The following is a 20,765-nucleotide window of genomic DNA, read 5'->3' on the forward strand; positions in this document are numbered from 1 at the left end:
GCGGAGGGTCAGCGCGGCCCTGGGCAGGGACGGGGTAGGGGCCCGGGCGGTGTCCACAGCCCCCCCACCGGAGGCCTTGCTGCCCCCGAGCTCACGGGGGACAGGGTAGGATGGTGCTCTTGAGACCCGCAGGAAACGCGCCGGCAGGGCCGTCAGATCACGGCCTTCGTGCCTCACCCTGCGGCACCTGCACCTGGAAGTGGAGGTGGCCTCTCAGGAGTTCAGTCTAGGAAACATGGGGTTGCACCAGCGATAACTTAAAATACCACCTTAAAAACAGTATCTCTGGGGCTTCCCTGGTGGTGCAGTGGTTAAGAATCCTCCTGCCAACGCAGGGGACACGGGTTCGAGCCCTGGTCTGGGAAGGTCCCACATGCTGCGGAGCAACTAAGCCTGTGTGCCACAACTACTGAGCCCGCATGCTGCAGCTACTGAAACCCTCGCACCTAGAGCCCGTGCTCCACAACAAGAGAAGACACAGCAACGAGAAGCCTCGCACTGCAACGAAGAGGAGCCCCCACTCACCGCAACTAGAGAAAGCCCGCGTGCAGCAACGAAGACCCAACACAGCCAATAAATAAATAAATATTAAAAAAAAAGTTATCCCTTGCAAACTATAAGATAAAAATGAAAATCTCTGCCTGCTACTTTAATTCTTCTCTCAACCCCCCGAGCCCAGGCTACCGAGCTGACGTTGGCTCCGAGCAGCTGCACCTGCCCTGGGCTGCCCAAGCGAGGCCTGCGCCACAAAATCTCTTCTCAACCATTTGAATGATAGTTCAGAATATTTTGAAGATGAGAAAAGCATGCTTTTCTGTCCATAGGGATGTAGGCGTGGCCTTTAATGCAGCAGCTCTAGAGAATTCTCTTTAAGGCAGATTTCTTCTGCGGCTCCGAAAGGTTTCCTGTCAGCCAACCCCTCCCCGCCGCTAGCCCCGGGCCTCCAGACACTCGAGGGTGCGAATCCAGTCGCTGGGGACCTTGTTAGAATGTTCAGTGGGGCTGGGTGGGGCTAAGAGTCCGCATCCTCCCAGCTCGGGCCACGCGGCGGTCCCCAGGCAGCACAAGGACCCGGCCTGGGCAGTGGGGGCGGGTGGGTGGCCGGGCCGAGCGTGGGGTCCTCGTGTCCCCTGTCACTGCAGGACAGCAGATGCTGAGCCAGCCCAGCCCCAGCTTCTCTCTGATTGTGGGGCTGGTGCTGAATTATGAAAATTCCAAGTGTCCACTGGGGCCAAATGAGTAGCATAAAGGGTCTCCTGCCCCCTCACCCCAGTTCAGCATCGGGGGCCGGGACGAGGGGGGCACCGTCACTGCACCTGCCACCTCTGTGCCGAGGTGTTTGAAAGTCGGCCTGGGCCTCGCATCTTTCACCCTGTGTCCCTCAGACACAGTGTCGTTTTCTTACACGGTCACACGTAGCAACACCGCTGAGGATGCTCAGGGGAGGTGAGGGTTTAGTTTAAGGTCACATTTCGCTTTGAGGTGGGGCGTCTCTTCCCACAAACCCAGGGTCTCTGTGCTTCCTTCACGAGCAGCATCTCCTGACCGAAATTGGCGCCGGGTGAGGGGTCCAGGGTCCTGTGCCCCCGACTCGGGCCCGAGTGCCCCAGACTTGGAGCGGGCATGTTTGACCTCACTGTCCCTTCCAATGCCCCACAAAGCAGGACCAGCCACGTGGCGGGTGTCTCGGGCCTTGGGGTGCCCTGACGTCGTGTGTCCACCGAGGAGCCTGTGTTCCTGCAGCCGAGCGACAGGGACAAACCTGCCAACGCACGGCAGCTCTGTGGTCCATCCGTTTATCCTGTTTTATTTTTTAATTAAAGGGGCCTTTAACATTTTTTATTTTTCCAACTCTGTTAATTGTCGGAATAGAAATTCCATCACGGAGGCGATGTGTTTTCTAGCGGCACAGAGCAGGCCTGGAAAAATGCTTGCTGGTGGTTTAATGACCCCAGCGCGCAACGCGGAGTGAGTTTGGCACAGATAAAATAATGGCCCCGGTCACGTGGGACGCATGGCCCGCACACCCCAGCGGGAGGCAGGGGCTGAGCCAGGGACCCTCCCGTCACGTGGCCGCCTGCTCCCCACGGGCCCTGGAGTTTCCACTCGGGGCGTTTGCGTTATTTGGAATATTCAGGCTAAATCAGGAAGCAGCCACGGAGGCAGGACAATTATTCTGTTTTAATGGCTGGCAGCCCCGCGTAACAGTGGTGTCCGTCAGCGCCAAGCCTGCATCCAGCCGGGAGGGTCATGTTTTATTAAGATGGTGACGTGTTGTCACCCAGTCCCTCCGCTGCCCCGTCTCTCCTTCCAAAAATAGCAGCCCGTGGCAGAGGCTTATTACGATTAAAAAGATAAAAATAAGTGACGGCTGAGATAGGTCCAGGACACCCGAGGTAACACGAGAACTTACTTTTTAATGAAACTTGAGAAACTGTTTTATTTTCCACTGCTTCACAAAGCATCTCTGGAAAAAAAAAAAAAACTCAACAGAAAAGTGAAAAAGGATTTCAGTGATGTTGCAACTCTGCATTTTCAGAATTACGGCGGTTGTGATGCACTCGTGGCAGAATCTCACAGAGGCGGCGCCTCCCGCGGAGTGGGGGGAGGGGGCTGCGGGTGGACTGCGTGCGGCCACACTGGGCTCACAGGCCACCGGACCTGGGAGGCCGCGGGCCCGAGCCCACCTGTGAGGGAGGTGGACTTGCCAAGGGGTCGCTCTTCTCAGGAAGCTAAACACCCACACGGGAGCCGCCACCTTACGTTGCCTGCGGCTGAGCTGACACCCCCGGTGGCACCGCGGCACACACTCCCGGGCAGCCCCCCGACCTCTGAATTGGGGCTTTAGTCGTGCTGCATCTCAGCTTAGTTCACGTCCACAACGCTACCCTAAGTGAGGTCCGAGTATAAATGCAAGTGTCCAGTGCCCACGGGGACACTGTGTGTCCACATGTGGCAGCACGTGTCCCAGCGGTGACACAGCCACAGCGGTCATGGTCCTTACGGCCATCAGGATTTGCAGCCCCCGTCGAAGGGCTTCCTTGTCCATGAGTGACTAGATCCACAGGCAGGCTCAGCACAGCAGACGTGACCTGGAGGCTTCCTAGAAGTTGGTTCTTTAAGAATAGATTTGGCCGGAGACGTTTCTGCTTCTGTCTACCCAAATTATCATCCTCTTAGGTTACAACTTTAGCCAAAGGTGTACTTTCTGGGAAAGTTCGCCAATGCTTTTTAAAATTATCTTTTAGTTATAGGAATGAGAAAGAATGTCCTTCCTGTTTTGTTTTGCTCTTCAAAAAGCTATTTTGGCTTTCCCTTAAAAATAAAAATGTGTTTGATGACTGGTCCTCTGGGAGAATATGCGTTTTTCTGTCCCTCAGAGGAAGATGGAGTGGGCAAGTAACAGTTGCTTTTGTGCCAGGCGTTTATTTACGTGCAGCATTTAATTTGATGGTGAGCTTTGACGGAAAGAGTCATGGTACCTCATGCCGCATGCGGTGTGGTGGGTCGGGACGGGGACGAGAACAGAGCCCTGCGGGGACCGTAGTAGAATCACCAGGACCTTCTTTGTTCCCTCTTTTGCTCTTGTTTAAAGGACAGTGAGGCTTTAAAGAAATAGTTCTCTTCATGAGAAAGCAACATCAAGCACGTTGTAAAACCAGAAACGGAAAAAATGACAGTATCCCTGCTGGGCTGGCTAGTTTGCTAAGTAGCAGTAGGTAAATGTTGTTAGTTTTTAAAAATTCATAGTACAATTCGTTTCCTTATTGGAACTAAAATAACTATTGAAGAAAAAGAGAAAGATGCTTTAAAGTGTGTTGTATGTAGTTGAGTATGTAATCATGGAATTAGGTTAATGGGACAAACTATATCAACAATACGTTTGTGTTTTTTTTAACTCACAGAAAGGTATTATTTGTAAAGTATGGTCCTTATCCGAGTTAATTCAGCTTTTTTTTAAATCAGGGATTAAACAGTGTGGCTGGATTTCTCATTCTCTAAGCCCAAGTCCAGGCCTGGGAAGCTAGGATGACGACTGTGTGAAGGCCAGCTGGAAAACTCTAGCATCTGCTCCTCCTGGCCTTTCCTTCCCCGAGGCCGGCAGGCAGGGCCGTGACTCTGCTGGGGTCCTGACACAGAAAGGGGGCAGAGCCCACCGCCCGTCCCGGCGCGGGGCCAGGTGCGGGGCCAGGCGCGGGCAGCTGTCCTGTTGCTTTTCCTGGCCGTCATTCATAGCTGCGTCTGATGAGAGACCCTTGCGACACTGCCAGCTCTCTGTGACCAGTGGAAGGACACAGCCGACGTCCTCACTAACCTGAGAAACCTGCACAGATGTTGGTTCTGATGATAAAGGGGTCCACGTGCATCGTCAGAGACACGGAAGCTAAAAGAGTCGAGGTGGCCCTGTCCTTGTCCCGTTTTGTGTCTTGTGGTTCAGCCAGACTTTGCATTAACTTTAGACCAGGGCGGCCGCCACTCACACACCCAGTTTTCTCTTTTCCTGACAGCTGGTAAACTGAGAGTTCACTAGAAGGTGCTTGAGCACTTCTCTTCCCTTTACCAGGCAGGCCGGCGAGCCGCTGATGGAAAGTTCTCAGCAGCCGTCCTGCTGCATCGAGACAGACCGAGGGGCTCCCTGTTGCCAGCCCCTCTGCCCAAGCTGCCCCCCAGGGCGGCCCCTGCCGTCCCCGCTGTGTGAGCCCTGGCGCGTCCCCTGCCCGCTCTGGTCCCGTCCAAAATAAGAATCAGCGTAGCAGCCCCCCCCCCCCCCCCCCCCGGAGCTGGGAAGATGCCGGGGTCGTGCCTTGCCCTTCCCAGCACACAAAGTGTCACCAGGAAGAGCATGTTTCTCCAGCTGACATGACTGAGGAGTTCCCCGACTCTCGGGGCAGACAGGGGCCTCAGAGAGGTCTTAGTCAAGCCTCCTTTTTTCAGAGGTGACCTCCAGGCCTCATAGGGGCAGGACAGTCTCACAGGGCTTCGGAGGGGGGGACCCAGGTGGCCTTTGTCCAGCACTTTCCCCACTGCGTTTTCAGGGCTAACCTCGTAGCAGGTTTTCTGAAGGAAGGTCACAGGCTGCTCCCACGCCTCTGAGTGATGGTTTGAATGATGCAGCGTGGACGTGGCCAGGATTTAGGTCCGAGAGTAGTTAGAAGATCAAAGGATGCTCAGCTTCAAGGTTGCCCATGGGTGTCAGAGGACACAGGGCCCAGGTGCTGTCCCTGGAGACCCAGCCAGGCCGTCTTTAAACACAGCTCCACCTCAGAGCTCTCTTGTGGCTCCTGTCACTCCTCAAGGGCTGCCTTCTGTCTCAACTCTGACCGCGTACCGGCCTGTGTCACCTGGGGTCTGGGGGCCCTGCTGGGTGTCCCACCCGAGTCATTCTTTGCTCTCGCAGAACAAAGTGGTACTGTTATCCCTGTGTTCAAAGTCCTGGTTATTTAGGGTCAAACACAGAAGCACACGTATCGCTTCTCCACTTAGAGTAGGAAGTGGGGCAGCTGGTGATAAAGTCTTGGGACGGATAAGGCCGTGACACTGGCTGGGAGGGGCCGCCTCGGGACTGGGAGGGTGGGAGGTCGCGAGGTCGCCGCAAGCAAGGGGGACGCCTGCACAGTGGGCAGCTGCCCCTCGCTTGTCAAGGCTTAAAGTCGAGTCCAGTCGGGTAGAGTCTGCTCGAACGGTGAGCAGCTCAGCAGGTCGGTCCGGGTGGGGCAGCCCGCGAGCCCCCCAGGCTGTTCCCGTGAGCAGAGGCGCTGCCGCAGGGGTTGGGTGGCGTGTCTGAGGCAGCGGCCCGCGTGCCCCCCGCCCGCCCGGCGCCCGCGCCGCAGGTTCGTATCTGAGCCGGGGCCACGGCCGGCGTGGGCTCCTGCAGGGCAGAGAGACGGTCACCACGCAGGCCCTGTGGGCTCCCTGGTCGCCTGCAACTTCTCCTCCTTCCTTAAAAAAATTCCTGAAGCGCATAAAAAGTCTACAGGAAAGGTGACTGAGGGAAAAGACCTTTTCAGCATGAACAGAGTGCTGTTCTCGTGTGCGCGCCGGCGGCCGTGTTGACGTCTCGTTTTGTTGTAAGACACACGCACCACAGGAAAGGAGAGCTGTGACTGTGCCCTCAGCCTCCCCGGCCTCTGTGTTCCAAGCGGCCTCTCAGGGAGGACGTGAGGACCAGGGACAGGACGGACCTGGGGGGTGGGGCAGGCCCGGGAGGAGGGGACGGGCAGGCACGGGTCCCACGGGCTGGGCCGTGGGAATCTTCGCACCCCTGTGTGCCCTCCATCGCCCCTGGGCCTTTCTGGCGTTCCCAGCAAGTCCTGAGAAAGAGCAGGTCACGCTGGCCCTGTGGGTCTGTCAGTGGAGCCGCCAGGGAGCCCTCCGGAAGCTCCCGGACCCGCGGTGTGGGCAAGTGGGCAGGGGAGCGCCCCTCGCTCGGGTCACCGAGGCACGGTCCCAGCTTCTCCCCTGTCGCTCGAGAGCAGTGGCCCCGTCCCTCTGGCTGAGCCTCCCTGGTCACGCTGCCTGCCTTTCCTTTCTCGGAGGGTGGTGGCATGGTTGAGAATGATATAAGTGCAAGGGCTTAGAAACAAACACTGTAGACTGTGTAGGTGTTGGGTAAAGACGTCGTTTGTTCATTTCTTAAGATTTGCCTTGAGATCCTTAGCTGCATTCAGAAACCAAGTGTTCAGAAACGTGGGAACACGTTGCTTAAAGGTTAGGCACTGAGAGGGGAGAAACATGTAAAACTATGCAGACTCACAATTCCTTTTAGGTTTGCACTGTTCTCAAGATAGTCTCACAAACCCACGAGTGAAACCTAAGAGACGAACCGTGGATGTTCCCCTACAACACGAAGCTCAGATGTCAACTGTTCTCAAAGTGGTGATCCAGAGAAGAAACTCATATGTGAAAATTCAAATATTTTACTTTAAAAAGGACATTTCACTTTATTAGTTAATTCGCATGCTTATTTATGAATAGCAGAGACATCTTTCTGCAGTGTCAGGAAGGATGCAGTTGACATTTACAAATGTCATGCAAGTACAGGTGAAAAGCTATGCCTGTACTTTGTACATGTTAGTTTGGGTATTTTAAAAAATGCTAACTTCCTTTTCACTTAATTCCAGATTTGTATATAGAGGTGGATTGTGTGTGTGTGTGTATCAGATACACACACACACACCCTGCAAACAAATCCCAGATTAAAACAGTTCAAACTGCCACATGAGTTTTAGAAAAAAACAAGAGTTTCCACCTTAGGAGCATTTTAGAGAAAAATTAAATATAAGGGAAAAAACCCTTCGTATTAAATTGTGGTGTAACAGCTCACCACATCCTGTTGCAAGGACATCTGACGTGAAGCAGAGCAAAGGTTCCTCTTTCAGGTCCCTGACGATCCGTGAGGGTCACATGTTACCTGCAGTTCAAAATACTTCTGTTAAGAAAAAAACCTCTGTGTCGGTGGAAAAGCTGAATAAGAAGATGGAAATTATCAGCAGAGAGAAGACAGTGTGGGAAACCGTAGGAGTCATCGGCACAACCATATCAAAGAGAGAAAGCCGCCCCCGAAATAACCCACACGGAGCCCCGGGGCCGGGGCTGATACGGGCTCGGACCCATGACCTCATGGAGGGAAGATAGGAAGTCGTGGCCGGGAGGGAGGGGGCCCCAGGACCCTGTGCTTCACTCCCCGCCCGCACGCCATTAAAGGCCCCTCCACCTCAGCAGCCCTTCCGTGATGTGGTCTTTCCTTATCCATCTGTGAAACGGGACCATCATGGCTTCCCTAGGCGGTTCCCGCCCAGATTGTGTCTGTGGAAGAGAGTGAGGTCTGGGCGTCCACCTCAGCCCAGGGAACGCCTGCGTGAAGCATCGTCCGTCTCCACTTTGGGCAGCTGCCCAGCTCAGGCCCCGTGGCGCTTGGGGAACACGCTGGAGGGCCTTTCTGCGTGTGGGGTGGTCCTGAGTCTGTCCCTAAGAAGATGAAACGCTGCGACGCCAGCCCGAACTTGCCCGGTATGGACAGCAGGGGTCCAGCTGACAAAGTGCCCCGAGGGAGGCTGCGGGAGGCCGCTGGCCCACAGCGACGGGCAGCAGAGTCTGCTCCCACGCTGGGTCCCTGCAGCTCTCCCGAGATCTCCTGGCAGGGCCAAGGCGGACAGGGCCAGGGTCCTGTCTCCCTCAGACAGGACCCGTGACGTGGCCTCCTGCAGGCCCAGAATGCCTCAGGACACGGCGAGTGGCTGCACCACCACCTCCCACCCCAGGCCCCCCTGCGAGGTTCAGGTGCCCCAGTGGGTAGCACGGGGAAGCCCACTACTGAGGCTTCTTCCCCTTTTATCTTGTCAAACAGATGTTATTTTTCCTGTGGTCTCTATAACCCTGAGTAACGAAAAGAATCTCAGCTACTCTGCTTACTGCCTAAAACACTTGAGCCCTCCTTCCCAGTCCCCGTCAATAGTACGCCTCAGGCCTCCCTCCCAGTCCCCTCATTATTACCCCTCAGGATCCCTCCAGTCCCCTCATTATTACCCCTCAGGATCCTCCCAGTCCCCTCATTATTACCCCTCAGGATCCTCCCAGTCCCCTTCATTATTACCCCTCAGGATCCCTCCAGTCCCCTCATTATTACTCCTCAGGATCCTCCCAGTCCCCTTCATTATTACCCCTCAGGCCTCCCTCCCAGTCCCCCTCATTATTACCCCTCAGGATCCTCTCAGTCCCCCTCATTATTACCCCTCAGGATCCTCTCAGTCCCCTTCATTATTACCCCTCAGGATCCTCCCAGTCCCCATCATTATTACCCCTCAGGATCCTCTCAGTCCCCTTCATTATTACCCCTCAGGATCCCTCCAGTCCCCTTATTATTACCCCTCAGGATCCTCTCAGTCCCCATCATTATTACCCCTCAGGATCCTCTCAGTCCCCTTCATTATTACCCCTCAGGATCCCTCCAGTCCCCTCATTATTACCCCTCAGGATCCTCTCAGTCCCCTTCATTATTACCCCTCAGGATCCCTCCAGTCCCCTTATTATTACCCCTCAGGATCCTCCCAGTCCCCATCATTATTACCCCTCAGGATCCTCTCAGTCCCCCTCATTATTACCCCTCAGGATCCTCTCAGTCCCCTTCATTATTACCCCTCAGGATCCTCTCAGTCCCCTTCATTATTACCCCTCAGGATCCTCCCAGTCCCCCTCATTATTACCCCTCAGGATCCTCTCAGTCCCCTCATTATTACCCCTCAGGATCCTCCCAGTCCCCATCATTATTACCCCTCAGGATCCTCTCAGTCCCCTCATTATTACCCCTCAGGATCCTCCCAGTCCCCATCATTATTACCCCTCAGGATCCTCTCAGTCCCCTTCATTATTACTCCTCAGGATCCTCCCAGTCCCCTTCATTATTACCCCTCAGGCCTCCCTCCCAGTCCCCCTCATTATTACCCCTCAGGATCCTCTCAGTCCCCTTCATTATTACTCCTCAGGATCCTCCCAGTCCCCTTCATTATTACCCCTCAGGCCTCCCTCCCAGTCCCCCTCATTATTACCCCTCAGGCCTCCCTCCCAGTCCCCCTCATTATTACCCCTCAGGATCCTCCCAGTCCCCTTCATTATTACTCCTCAGGATCCTCCCAGTCCCCCTCATTATTACCCCTCAGGATCCTCCCAGTCCCCATCATTATTACCCCTCAGGATCCTCTCAGTCCCCTCATTATTACTCCTCAGGATCCTCCCAGTCCCCCTCATTATTACCCCTCAGGCCTCCCTCCCAGTCCCCTTCATTATTACCCCTCAGGATCCTCTCAGTCCCCTCATTATTACCCCTCAGGATCCTCCCAGTCCCCATCATTATTACCCCTCAGGATCCTCTCAGTCCCCTCATTATTACCCCTCAGGATCCTCCCAGTCCCCATCATTATTACCCCTCAGGATCCTCTCAGTCCCCTCATTATTACCCCTCAGGATCCTCCCAGTCCCCATCATTATTACCCCTCAGGATCCTCTCAGTCCCCTTCATTATTACTCCTCAGGATCCTCCCAGTCCCCTTCATTATTACCCCTCAGGCCTCCCTCCCAGTCCCCCTCATTATTACCCCTCAGGATCCTCTCAGTCCCCTTCATTATTACTCCTCAGGATCCTCCCAGTCCCCTTCATTATTACCCCTCAGGCCTCCCTCCCAGTCCCCCTCATTATTACCCCTCAGGCCTCCCTCCCAGTCCCCCTCATTATTACCCCTCAGGATCCTCCCAGTCCCCATCATTATTACCCCTCAGGATCCTCTCAGTCCCCTCATTATTACTCCTCAGGATCCTCCCAGTCCCCCTCATTATTACCCCTCAGGCCTCCCTCCCAGTCCCCTCATTATTACTCCTCAGGATCCTCCCAGTCCCCTCATTATTACTCCTCAGGATCCTCCCAGTCCCCTCATTATTACTCCTCAGCATCCTCTCAGTCTCCCTCATTATTACCCCTCAGGATCCTCCCAGTCCCCCTCATTATTACTCCTCAGGATCCTCCCAGTCCCCTCATTATTACTCCTCAGCATCCTCTCAGTCTCCCTCATTATTACCCCTCAGGATCCTCCCAGTCCCCCTCATTATTACCCCTCAGGCCTCCCTCCCAGTCCCCTCATTATTACCCCTCAGGCCTCCCTCCCAGTCCCCCTCATTGTTACCCCTCAGGATCCCCTCAGTCCCCTCATTATTACCCCTCAGGATCCTCCCAGTCCCCTCATTATTACTCCTCAGCATCCTCTCAGTCTCCCTCATTATTACCCCTCAGGATCCTCCCAGTCCCCCTCATTGTTACCCCTCAGGATCCCCTCAGTCCCCTCATTATTACCCCTCAGGCCTCCCTCCCAGTCCCCCTCATTGTTACCCCTCAGGATCCCCTCAGTCCCCCTCATTTTTTCCCATCTGACGTTTTTCAAGGACTCATTGCTGATCTTACCAGAATCCGGTTTCTGCTCTGGGACGTCACTGTCCTTAGCCCTGTTTGCGAAGGTCCCCAGGACTCTGTCGTTTGACGACACTCTCTTCCCTCAGGCTGGACCCTATGCACCCCTTTCCCCCCCGTGAGTCTCTGCAGGGGGATGGCTGATCTGTGGTGTGGAGCCGAGGCGGCCCCGCCGGCCGCTTTGCCTCCCGCAGCAGCGCCTGCGCCCCGGTGGCTGGGCCGCGGACCCGTGTGGGGCCCCATCCCTGCTGCTTTGCTCAGATCGGCTCAGGAAACCCCGCGGGCCCGTCGGCCTAGGGCTGCTTTAGAACCAGCGGGACGAGGGCCGCGGCAGCACCTGGTCCGCGGCCGGGCGCCGAGGGCGTGCCGGGCAGGGCTCTGGGGGCCCCCCGCACACACGCCCGTGTCCTCCCGTGTCCCGCACGCGGGGCCCGAGACGCGGACGCCGTGCGCGGAGGTGCGCCCGGCCTGCCCGGGACGCCCCCCGGGAGAGGCTCGGCACGCGGGACCGCGCTCTGTCGCGGGTTCTTCCATTGCCGACGCTCCGGGCGCTGGGGCCGAGCCCTGTGCCTCCGGGACACGGAGGCCGGACCCGGGACGCGGAGGAGACGGAGAGGAGCGGCCGGTCCTGCGGGCCGGCGCCCCGCGAGCCGAGGCGGGAGGGCCCGGCCTGCCTCCTGCGGCGCCGGCCGAGGGTGGCGGAGACGGCCCGCCGCCCTGGGCCTCGTGCCGGCCTCCTCGGCGGCCAGGCCGCCTCTCGGCCGGGCGGGCCGCACGCGCCCCGCGGGCCGTGCCCCGCGCGAGGCCGGGGCCGGCGGCAGAGAACGTGCGGCGGGCGGCCGCGTGCGTCCGGCCGCGTCCCCTGCGCCGCTGCCTGGCGCCCCGGGCCCGCGGGCGCGCGGCCCTGGGGAGGCGCCCGGGCCTGGGGTCTGCGCGGCGGGCTGCTGGCTGCGCCCGGGCGGCGAGCTGTCGGCGGTTCCCGCGCCGCGAGGCCGGGCGCCCCGCCGCGCGCTGGTGTTGTTTTTCCCAAAAAGAGTGCGGGGGGCGGGGCTGTGGGGGGGCGGCTCCGGGAAGGGAGTGGGCTCGGGAAGCGCGCTCCGCGGGGCGCGCCAGGAAGCTGCCCGCGGCCGGGCCGGGGCCTCTGCGGACACACACGCTGGATCTGGCGGCAGAGGGGAGCCCGGGCCGTTCCGTGACGCGAGCACGTCCCCACCTCGGAGCCCTGCGAGCGGTGGGGACCGCCTCCGGGCGACATGTCCCCCTCCGGTGCCCCGGGGCGGAGACCGGGATGCGGTGCGGGTCCCTCCCGGGGCCTTCGCCAGCTCCGCCCGCTTCCTGTGCGGCTGCCAAAAATCACAGGCCGAGCGCGCACGCGGCCGAGGGGCCGGACGCGGAGGACGAGCCCTGAGCGAAGCGGGGCTCGGGCCCGGGGGGGGGTCAGCCCTCATCCCCGCGCGGCCCCGGCCCGTCTGGCCGCGAGGCCACGGCGTGGGGCCCACGGGGCCTGGCCGTCACCGGGGTCTGCCCCTTCGGGGCTTTGCCTGTTGGTTTTGCAACCCTGCGGGAGCACAGGCTGCGCGCTGGCGCCCGGGTCGGCGCTGCTGGGTCAGGGACCCTGAGGCTGAGGCCTGACGGGTCTCTGGGCCTGAGCAGTGGTTCTGCTGGGACGGCGCCGGGTCCCGGGCAGCCGTGTCCTGCCGGCTCGGGACACCTCGTCCTCTTGGGGACACCTTTTCACAGGCTGAACGTGACTGACGGATGGAATTTCTGGTGATTTACATACACGTGTGTGCGGCGCCCTGTCTCTAACCCTCGCCCTCCTTTTGTGTTCTTGCAGTAAATGAGATAATACGAAACGACCTCTCCAGCACCAACATCCACTCGTAGTGGGCAACGCGGACTCTCCGAAGCTGCGTGGTGTCGATTCGACGGTGACGACGTCTGAGTCAACACACTGAACTCACACCTGGTACCACTCGGAATTTCCGCCTCCGCGAAGGCTTAGATCATCTGTACGAGAAGTAGCTCAAGGAAGGGAGGAAGGAAGGACCACTCCATCTTCTGAAGGAAAGTCATCTCAAGAAGGAAACGAAAGTGGGTGGGTGGGGGGAGCACAGAAGACAGACCTCGTGACGCTCCCCTCGTGGCCACGACCCGCCGCGGCAGCCTGACCCCAAGCCGTACCCTTCAGGCACCCCTGGACGTCGTGCTGGAAGTGCCTTATTTAAGCAGCCTGCAGCAGCAGGGCATCGTGGGGTTGGGCACTGAACTGGCTGCCAGGAGGGTGGGAGCAGGAGCTGCGAGGACATTTCGGCATGCGGCTTTATCCTTTGTGTGGAATAATACTGGAGAGCTGGGCGTGGTTAGGAAAACCTAACACGTTTCCTACGTGTTTCACCTTTTCCTGGGCTGTAAGATACAATTACAGTTGTACTATACAATTCAGTTGCCTTACTCCGTGCATTTCAGAACTCTTCCAAGGTGTCATCTCAGCTCTTTCATGACCGCCTTCCCTCCCCTGTGTTACCCAAACCTTAGGGTTGTTCCTTGTCGCGTGTTAGGATTTTGTGTTTAATCTGACTTCGAACACAGCACAGGTAAGTTGAAAAGCACAAGACAGGTGACGGGACGCACACAGAGCCCCGCCCGTCTCGGGACAGAGCTTGCCCTTACATGTGTGTACATATAGGTGTGTATTTATGTGCGAACGTGACAGAGGTGGCGATGCCCAGCCCTCGCCCAGCAATGCCAGCGTCCATTCTGGAAGACGCACCTGAGGCTCCAGACCCGCATCCCAGCCGCTTCCGTGGGGGCATCACCCCCACCCCCGCGAGGTCTGCGTTTTCTGCCTCCTGCAGTTAACCAAGCACTTTAGAAGCCAGGAGAGGTGCGTCCACAATATTACCTGTCACCAAATGGCAGAATTGGAACGAAACTGTAAATAACGTTACAAAAGGAGTGTAATATATTTGTTCAGCTGTAAGATGATTATTTCACAGAAGCCTTATAACTCTGCTTCATCTAAGGAAATGATTACCAAAAACAGCGTTTTAATATGTGGTGACTGTAGTGTGTTTCCAGAGGAGTTACTGTTAACAGGTAGGTTAGTGTGAGCTTTACTACTGCATTTTGTACCCTTAACAGCTTGTTACGCGTTATCGCTAGCAGTGACCTGTTGTTTCACGTAACCAAAAAGCATGGTTTAATGAAAACATGTTTAACCTGGTAACTGTGCCTTAGGGACTCACGCCCCCTCCTGGAAGACGGCCGAATCGCACGCTCGGGGGAGGTGACAAGTCCTGTCACCAAACTCAGCGTTTTGGTGGGGAAAGCACTCTCCCACAGAGAGAATTATTTTTAAAATGTTCTTCTGTACGATTATGTCTTACTTTTTTTTTAAGTCACAGGAGCAAAAATCTGAAAGCCATATTTGTAACATTTGCACATGACTGTGAAGAGCTGAAGACACCTGGCTTCGTGTGCACACGACCCTGCCCTCCCGCCCGAGCCCCTGCCCTGCATTTCGCCTCCTAGCAGTTGCATGAGTCGTTTCTCCCAGGGCACTGTCCAGTGGGAAGGAAATGTTTGATACTGTGTTAGCTCTCTTTGTAGTTAGAAGGTAGATCCAATAAAGCAATATTTTTTTGGCTGGACAGTCTTAGTCTGAGAGTGATTCATTCCACGCATAGAAAATTCTTCTTTGTTCTTAAGCATGTATTCTGCTGTGGGTCCGTGTACTTCTGTGTCTGTGAGAAGGGCATCCCATGTTGAGCTGTGCAATGTGAGGGGCGTCTCTTTCCTCCTTACACGTCGGGGAGGCCGTCCTGGGAGCTGCCATCATCTCTGCCCAGAGGCAGAGCCGGGCGAGGCCTCGCCCACTCACACGGGACCCGCCATCGCTGTAGAGGACAAGGCGCGGCCGCCTGGCTTTGCCGTCTCTTTCTGCTTCTTAAAGCACCCTCCCCGCCCCCGCCCACATCCTTTGCTTCAGAGCCCAAGGGTAATGTCCACGGGAGCTTGGGGGATCAGAGACACACGTGGAGGGCCGGGCAGGGAGTGTGGACAGGATGCCTCGAGCCTCCAGATCTGGCTGGAGAGCTCGACCCCCAAGCGAATCCCAGAGCCCACAGGGCGCAGAGGAGGGCAGAGTTCCCGTCCGCCTCACTGGAGAACATCCTGGAGGCTGTTTCAAAGTGAGTTTTTATAAGCCCACCCCCACTCCCAACAATAGCAATTTATATTCCAGAAATAAAGATATGCATTTATAAAATGATGGTTTCTGCAAAGGAGGCAGGGCTTCTGCAGATAGCCATTTACTTAGTTTTTATTTTATGTTGTTTTTGAACAATAAGGAAAGCACACCCACCAGCTTGTTTCCGGCCGGCAGCTACTGTGTTTCGCTCCGGTGTGTGGACCGGGGCGTCGGGTCACCTCCCAGACACCCCCTCGCCTCCCGCCCGCACCGTCCTGGGTGACTGAGGCCCTGCGGGAACCTGGGCAGGTGCAGCCCCAGAGCCCCGGACGTGGAAGCAGCGGGGCATCCTGCCGACGCCCCTCATGCCTCCTCCCGCGACAGCGGCTGTTTCGGCCCCGCGCGGCCTGAGCTGGGGGCGGTATGAGAAAGATGTGATAAGCATCAAATTTCTCCTCGTAACCAAGTACGGCTCGAGCAGAACGCACCGTGGGAGTACCCCTCTCGGTCCGAGGGTGTCCCCTGATCTGAGGATGCGGGGTCCCCGGCCAGCTGGAAGACTTCCTGCAGCCCCCACTCTGTCACACAGACAGGCCGCTTCCCACCCCCACCCGGGACGGGGGGCCCCACCCTGGCTGAAGGAGGGACCCGTGGGACCAGCTGCTTCTGCTGATAACGCGAGTCCCCGGTGTGGCGCCCCAGGCGCCGCCGCCGCAAGGAGGGGTCTCTGCGCCACCCTCGTTACCTATTCCTGCAGAAATGTGCTCCACGTTGCAGTAAATAAACTGCACTTGAGCTGATGTGTTCGGAAAGGAGAACGTGAAGGAAGAAAGACAGGAGGAAGAAGGCCAGATGTGGGAGAGGCCCTTGCTCCACGGCGCTTTGTTAACTAAGGTAAAACTCACAGGTGAAATGAGCCATTTTCTAGTGCGCAGCACAGGGCGCTCAGTATCTCCCCAGGGCTGTGTGCTCCCTGCCTCTGTCCCCTCCAAAGGAAACCCTGTGCCCGTGAGCCGTGCCTCCCCACCCCGCCCCCAGCCCCCGGGAACCACGTTAGCTCCGTGTGTGTGGGTTTGTGTGTTCTGGACGCTTCATGGCCTCACTCGCGGAGCATAGTGATTTCAGGGCTCACGCACATCACGGCATTGATCAGAACGTCATTCCTCATGGCTGAACTCGGCCCACGGTGTGGATGGACCACGCTTTGTGTCCACCGTCAGCCGGCGGACGCCTAGGCTGTCTTCACCTTTTGTTCCTGTGGGTAGCGCTGCTCTGAACATTTCTGTGTGAGGTTTTGCTCCAGCCCCTGTTTTCAATTCTCTGGGGTGCACGCCTAGGAGTGGAATTCCTGGTAATATGGTAATTGTGTGTTTTACTCTTTGAAGGACTGCTTTCCCTTGCTCGATTCTTAGATTATCCATCCCTGAGACAGACTCTGGGTCAGTAACCTAATTTGGAATCACGTATGTGAAACACAACATATTTATAATTCTCTGTGCCAAAAAAATTAAGTTAGCTAGACGATGACTAAGTGTCCGCTTTTGCCCAAGCAGAAGGCAGCCTTCGCCCATGCCCGCCCCCACCTCTCGGGGGCAGTCAGGCTGCCCTGGACCTGCCGGGGAACCGGGGCCTCGGCCTGTGTGTCCGAGTCGTTCAGGCGGTGCCGACCAGGCCCAGATGACACGCGTGTCTTCTGCGTCACACGTACAGATGACAAGGGTAGAGAAAAGAGCCTCACGGAGGCTCCCGCGATGCTCCCCATTCCTTCAGGAACAGAGCTGCTGCAGGCCTTTGACCACCTCCCCGCTGACAGTGGGATCCGCCACAGGGCCCTCTGCAAACAGAGCCGCAGACTCGCACACGCACGCACGCGCGCACACATGCCGTAGACTCTTTCATCGTCCAGCAGCTGCCGTTTTCTGGAGGCCTCCCTGGCTGTGACCACAGGTTTCCCGGCATCTCGGCCTCCACGCGGCCACAGGGCTGCCGCTCGCGCCCGTGCCCTTAATGACCAGGGCCTGTTTGTCCTCAGCGGCTCTTCCTCTTTTTCCCAAAAAGAAGGAGGAAAAAGAGGAATGAGCGTGGGTCTGGGGGGACGGTTAAGTCACGTGTGGGAGGCGGCAGCTGGGGCGTGTGAGCCTCCGCCCTCACGTGCGTGTCTCTCGTGCTCGGGGTTCGCTGAGCTTCAAGGATCCGTGACTTTATAGCTTTCATCAAAGGTGGAACGTTTCAGCCACTATCTCGTCCACTGTTTCTGCCCCACCATCTGCAGCTGTAATCTCTCTCTCTGTCTCTCTCTCTTTCACACACACACACACACACACACACACACACACACACACACACGAGGCTGCCTGAAGTCGGCCCACAGTTCACCAATGCTCAGTTCTGCAGACCTTTTCTGTTTTATTTGCCCTAGTTTCTCGTGCTGTGCCCTCTTCCGCCACGTCCAACCTGCTGTGGCTCTCGTGTGTTTCGGTCCTGACATTGCAGCCTGTAGTGTGAGAAGCTTGGTTTGGGTATGTTAACTCTCTCCTCTGACTTCTGGAACACGAGGGAGAGAATTACAATCACTGTTGTAATACCTTGTTTGCTGATTCACTGACTGATTTTTCATCTCATTTGGATTGTATTTTCCTGCTTCTTTGCATGACCAGAGGTCAGACATTGTGAATTTTGCCTCACTGAGGGCTGGATATGTTCTGTGCTCTCACAAAGGCTTCTGGGACGCAGCATAAGTCACTTGGAAAATTTTGGTCCTTTGAGGTCTCCCGAGCTTTTAAACTGTGTTTGATGGGACCAGAGCAACACTTAGTCTGAGGCTAAGTTTTCCCACTATCGGGTCAAAACCCTTCTGAGGACTCTCCCCGATGCCCTGTGGAGTATGAGGTTTTCCCCGCAGTGTCAGGCTTGCGTGGGGTCCGCGTATTTCTCCCTTTAACCCTTTAGGGCCGCCGCTTTTTTCCAGACCTGGAGGGGATTCCCTCCCGCGGCCACGTGGACCAGGGCTCAGCACAGACTGGAGACGACCCCCTGCTGGCCTCCAGGCCGGGCTCTGGGCGACTCGCTCGCCTGCGGGAACGCCCCCTGCACATCCAGCAGCTGTGGCGGCCCTGCCCTGCCTCCCGTCTCCTCGACCCTGCGCTGCTCTGGGGTCCACCTCCTCGCACCGCGGCCTGGAGGCCCTCTGCAGGCGGGAGGCTGGGCCGTCACAGGGTCACCCTCTCGGGGGTCACGCTTCTCTGTTGCCTGATGGCTAACGTCTGACACGTGTTTCACATATTTTTCCCATTTTTCACTTTTTTCGGTGGGAGGGTAAATCTGGTCCCTGTTAGTCCATCTTGGCTGAAAGCAGAAGTTCTGATGCTTGATTTTTCAAAGCTTCCTTGGTAGGCCAAATTTTAGTCAGAGAAGTAGTCAATCTTCCATTTTCCCTACATTTTATGTCATATAACAATAATGCTATTCACATAAAAACTGCACGTCTAGCCAAGAGAGTGGCTCGTGATCACCAGACATGCCTTGGGGCCCCGTATAATTTTAACCGGAAGGGAAAGCGTCAAACAGAGGCTGAAAAACGGCTTTCGCTGCCAAATAGGCTTTTTCACTTGGAGGAAGAACAAAAGGATCCTGGGGAAGAGGCAGAGGTTTTCAGGCCTTTTCAAAAAGCAGCAGAGAAGAAAAAAGGTATCTGTGTTCAGGTGGCGTGGGACCCTTCACACACGGCCCTGGTGTCCCGCTGTCCCCGTGACTGCAAGACGGGAAGCGCGCAGCCGCCGCCGTCCCCCCGTCGAATCCACTGGCAGCCTCCTCCCAGACGACACGACGCGAGCCGGACAGTGGGCTGTCGGTCAGAAAGGAGGGTCGCTGAACTGCACGGACACAGCTACCTTTTGTGTTTTCACGTACTGTGCCTGGAAAACATATTCGCTGAAACTACTTTAATGTGGAATTTGGAACAATTAGACGTTAATGATGTTTGGCTGGTTCAAGTTCACTTTTAGACTTTCTAGTGAGAAAGGGGCTTGTGAGCGATTTAATCACTTAAGAATGTCAGCAGTGCACGGTCTGAGGGGACAGTCACTGTTTGCATGCAAATAAGGCTGCTAATTATGAGATTTTTTTCCCTATTCATTGTAGTAAGCCCAGCAGGACTTTGACTTAAAAATATAATATTAGCAATTAGTTCCTGTAACTACATATACTTGAAAGGAATAAGGTAAATTTTTAAAAAGCATAGCCTCTAATCCAAACTTCTCACTAATTTCCATTCAGTCCACTGACTCTAGATGATAACAGCACACGGTGAGTGCCCTGGCAGTCAGTGGTTAGGACTGTGCACCTCCACTTCAGGGGGCAAGGGTTTGATCCTTGGTTAGGGAACTAAGAGCCCACACGCCACGCGGCGTGGCCTAAATAAATAAACAAAATTTAAAAAGAAAAAGAAACAGTACGTGGCTCGTGGACGTGATTCAATCACACTTTCCAAAGTTATTTTCAAATGCGCTGCATGTCATCCGGTCCTCAGAGCCGCCCTGCGATGAGCGGTGAGACCAATGCAACCCCCCACGTCAGGTGACATGACCGAGGCCCCGGGGAAGCGTCTCTGTTAACTGGGGGGCAGTGGGGCTGTCTCCCTGTGCGCCGGCTGTGTGGAGAGGGAGCTGACGTCTGTCCGCCCCCCACCCACCCCGTGCGCCCCTCCCTCCTCTCCCGTGTTCAGTGACCCTCCCCCGCTGCCCCCACACGGTGCCCAGATTTGGGTTTCTTTGTCTGTTGGCTGCCGTTTCTGGCAGATACGCATCTTGCCTGGGCAGCTGGCCCAGCAGGTTGGTTTCCTGCTGCCCCGTGTCCTTCGGCCGTGCTCCCGTCATCAGGCCCCCCGGCCAGGCCACCTCCTCCCATCCTGGATGGGGTGACAGATGGCCTGGTATTCCCCTCACGTGGATTTCCTAATTATTCTTGGAGCCAGAGCAAAGCAGGAGGCGGGGGCCACGCCTGTGGGGCCCTCCGGCCTGGCCGCCCCTGCCTGGGACTGCTTTACAGCCGGAAAGCTGGAAGGCGGGGGCCCTCGGGGGAGAGGCCTCGGGGGAGGGGTGTGCTGGCACCCCGCGCCCCGTCAGGCCGCACGTGAGGGACGCGTGTGCTGCGGCGCTGGGTCCGCGGCGCCAGGCTGAGGGGCCGTGGTGCTGGGGTCGGGGACCGAGTGGGTCTGGGCCCGCGTTGCCGGTGGTGGCACCGGAACGGTCTGCTCGGTCTTCTGTGTGGTCGCACCTGACACTCACAGGGACCTGGGGGGTGACTGCCGGCGTCCCAGGCCTGCCACGCGGCGGTGAGGCGCGACCGGGGCTGGTCCTGGAGAGGCCCGGGTGGGGCCTGGGACGGGCCTGCAGGCCCTCAGCCCCGGCCCCGCCCACCTCCTCCCAGGCCCTCCGTCCTCGGGGCCGGCGTGCGGTGGGGCGGCCAGGCCAGCCGAGGGGCGGCAGGTGAGTGCGTCCACACAGGTTCTGCAGGTGCGTGGGTCCGGACCCGCGTGTCATCCTGCAGCCAAGCTCCACGCGGCCCAGCTTCCCGTGCGCGCCGGCTGTGCGGACGCCCAGGGCACACCTGCCCCGTCCA

At 57.1% G+C, this 20,765-nt stretch overlaps 1 protein-coding gene across 2 annotated transcripts in view; it reads left to right on the plus strand.

Annotated features, from left to right (window-relative positions):
* NFATC1 (nuclear factor of activated T cells 1) overlaps positions 1-14,599 on the plus strand; it is a 96,838-nt gene extending 82,239 nt beyond the window's left edge. For both annotated transcript variants that reach the window (XM_057699306.1, XM_057699307.1), the window contains exon 10: positions 12,792-14,599. In XM_057699306.1, the coding sequence (XP_057555289.1) occupies positions 12,792-12,794 (3 nt within the window). In that variant the 3' untranslated portion in view covers positions 12,795-14,599. The remainder of the gene's footprint in view (positions 1-12,791) is intronic.
* Positions 14,600-20,765: the final 6,166 nt, after the last annotated feature.

This window comes from Hippopotamus amphibius, chromosome 11 (genome assembly GCF_030028045.1).
Source record: "Hippopotamus amphibius kiboko isolate mHipAmp2 chromosome 11, mHipAmp2.hap2, whole genome shotgun sequence".
NCBI classification, from domain to species: Eukaryota; Metazoa; Chordata; class Mammalia; order Artiodactyla; family Hippopotamidae; genus Hippopotamus; species Hippopotamus amphibius.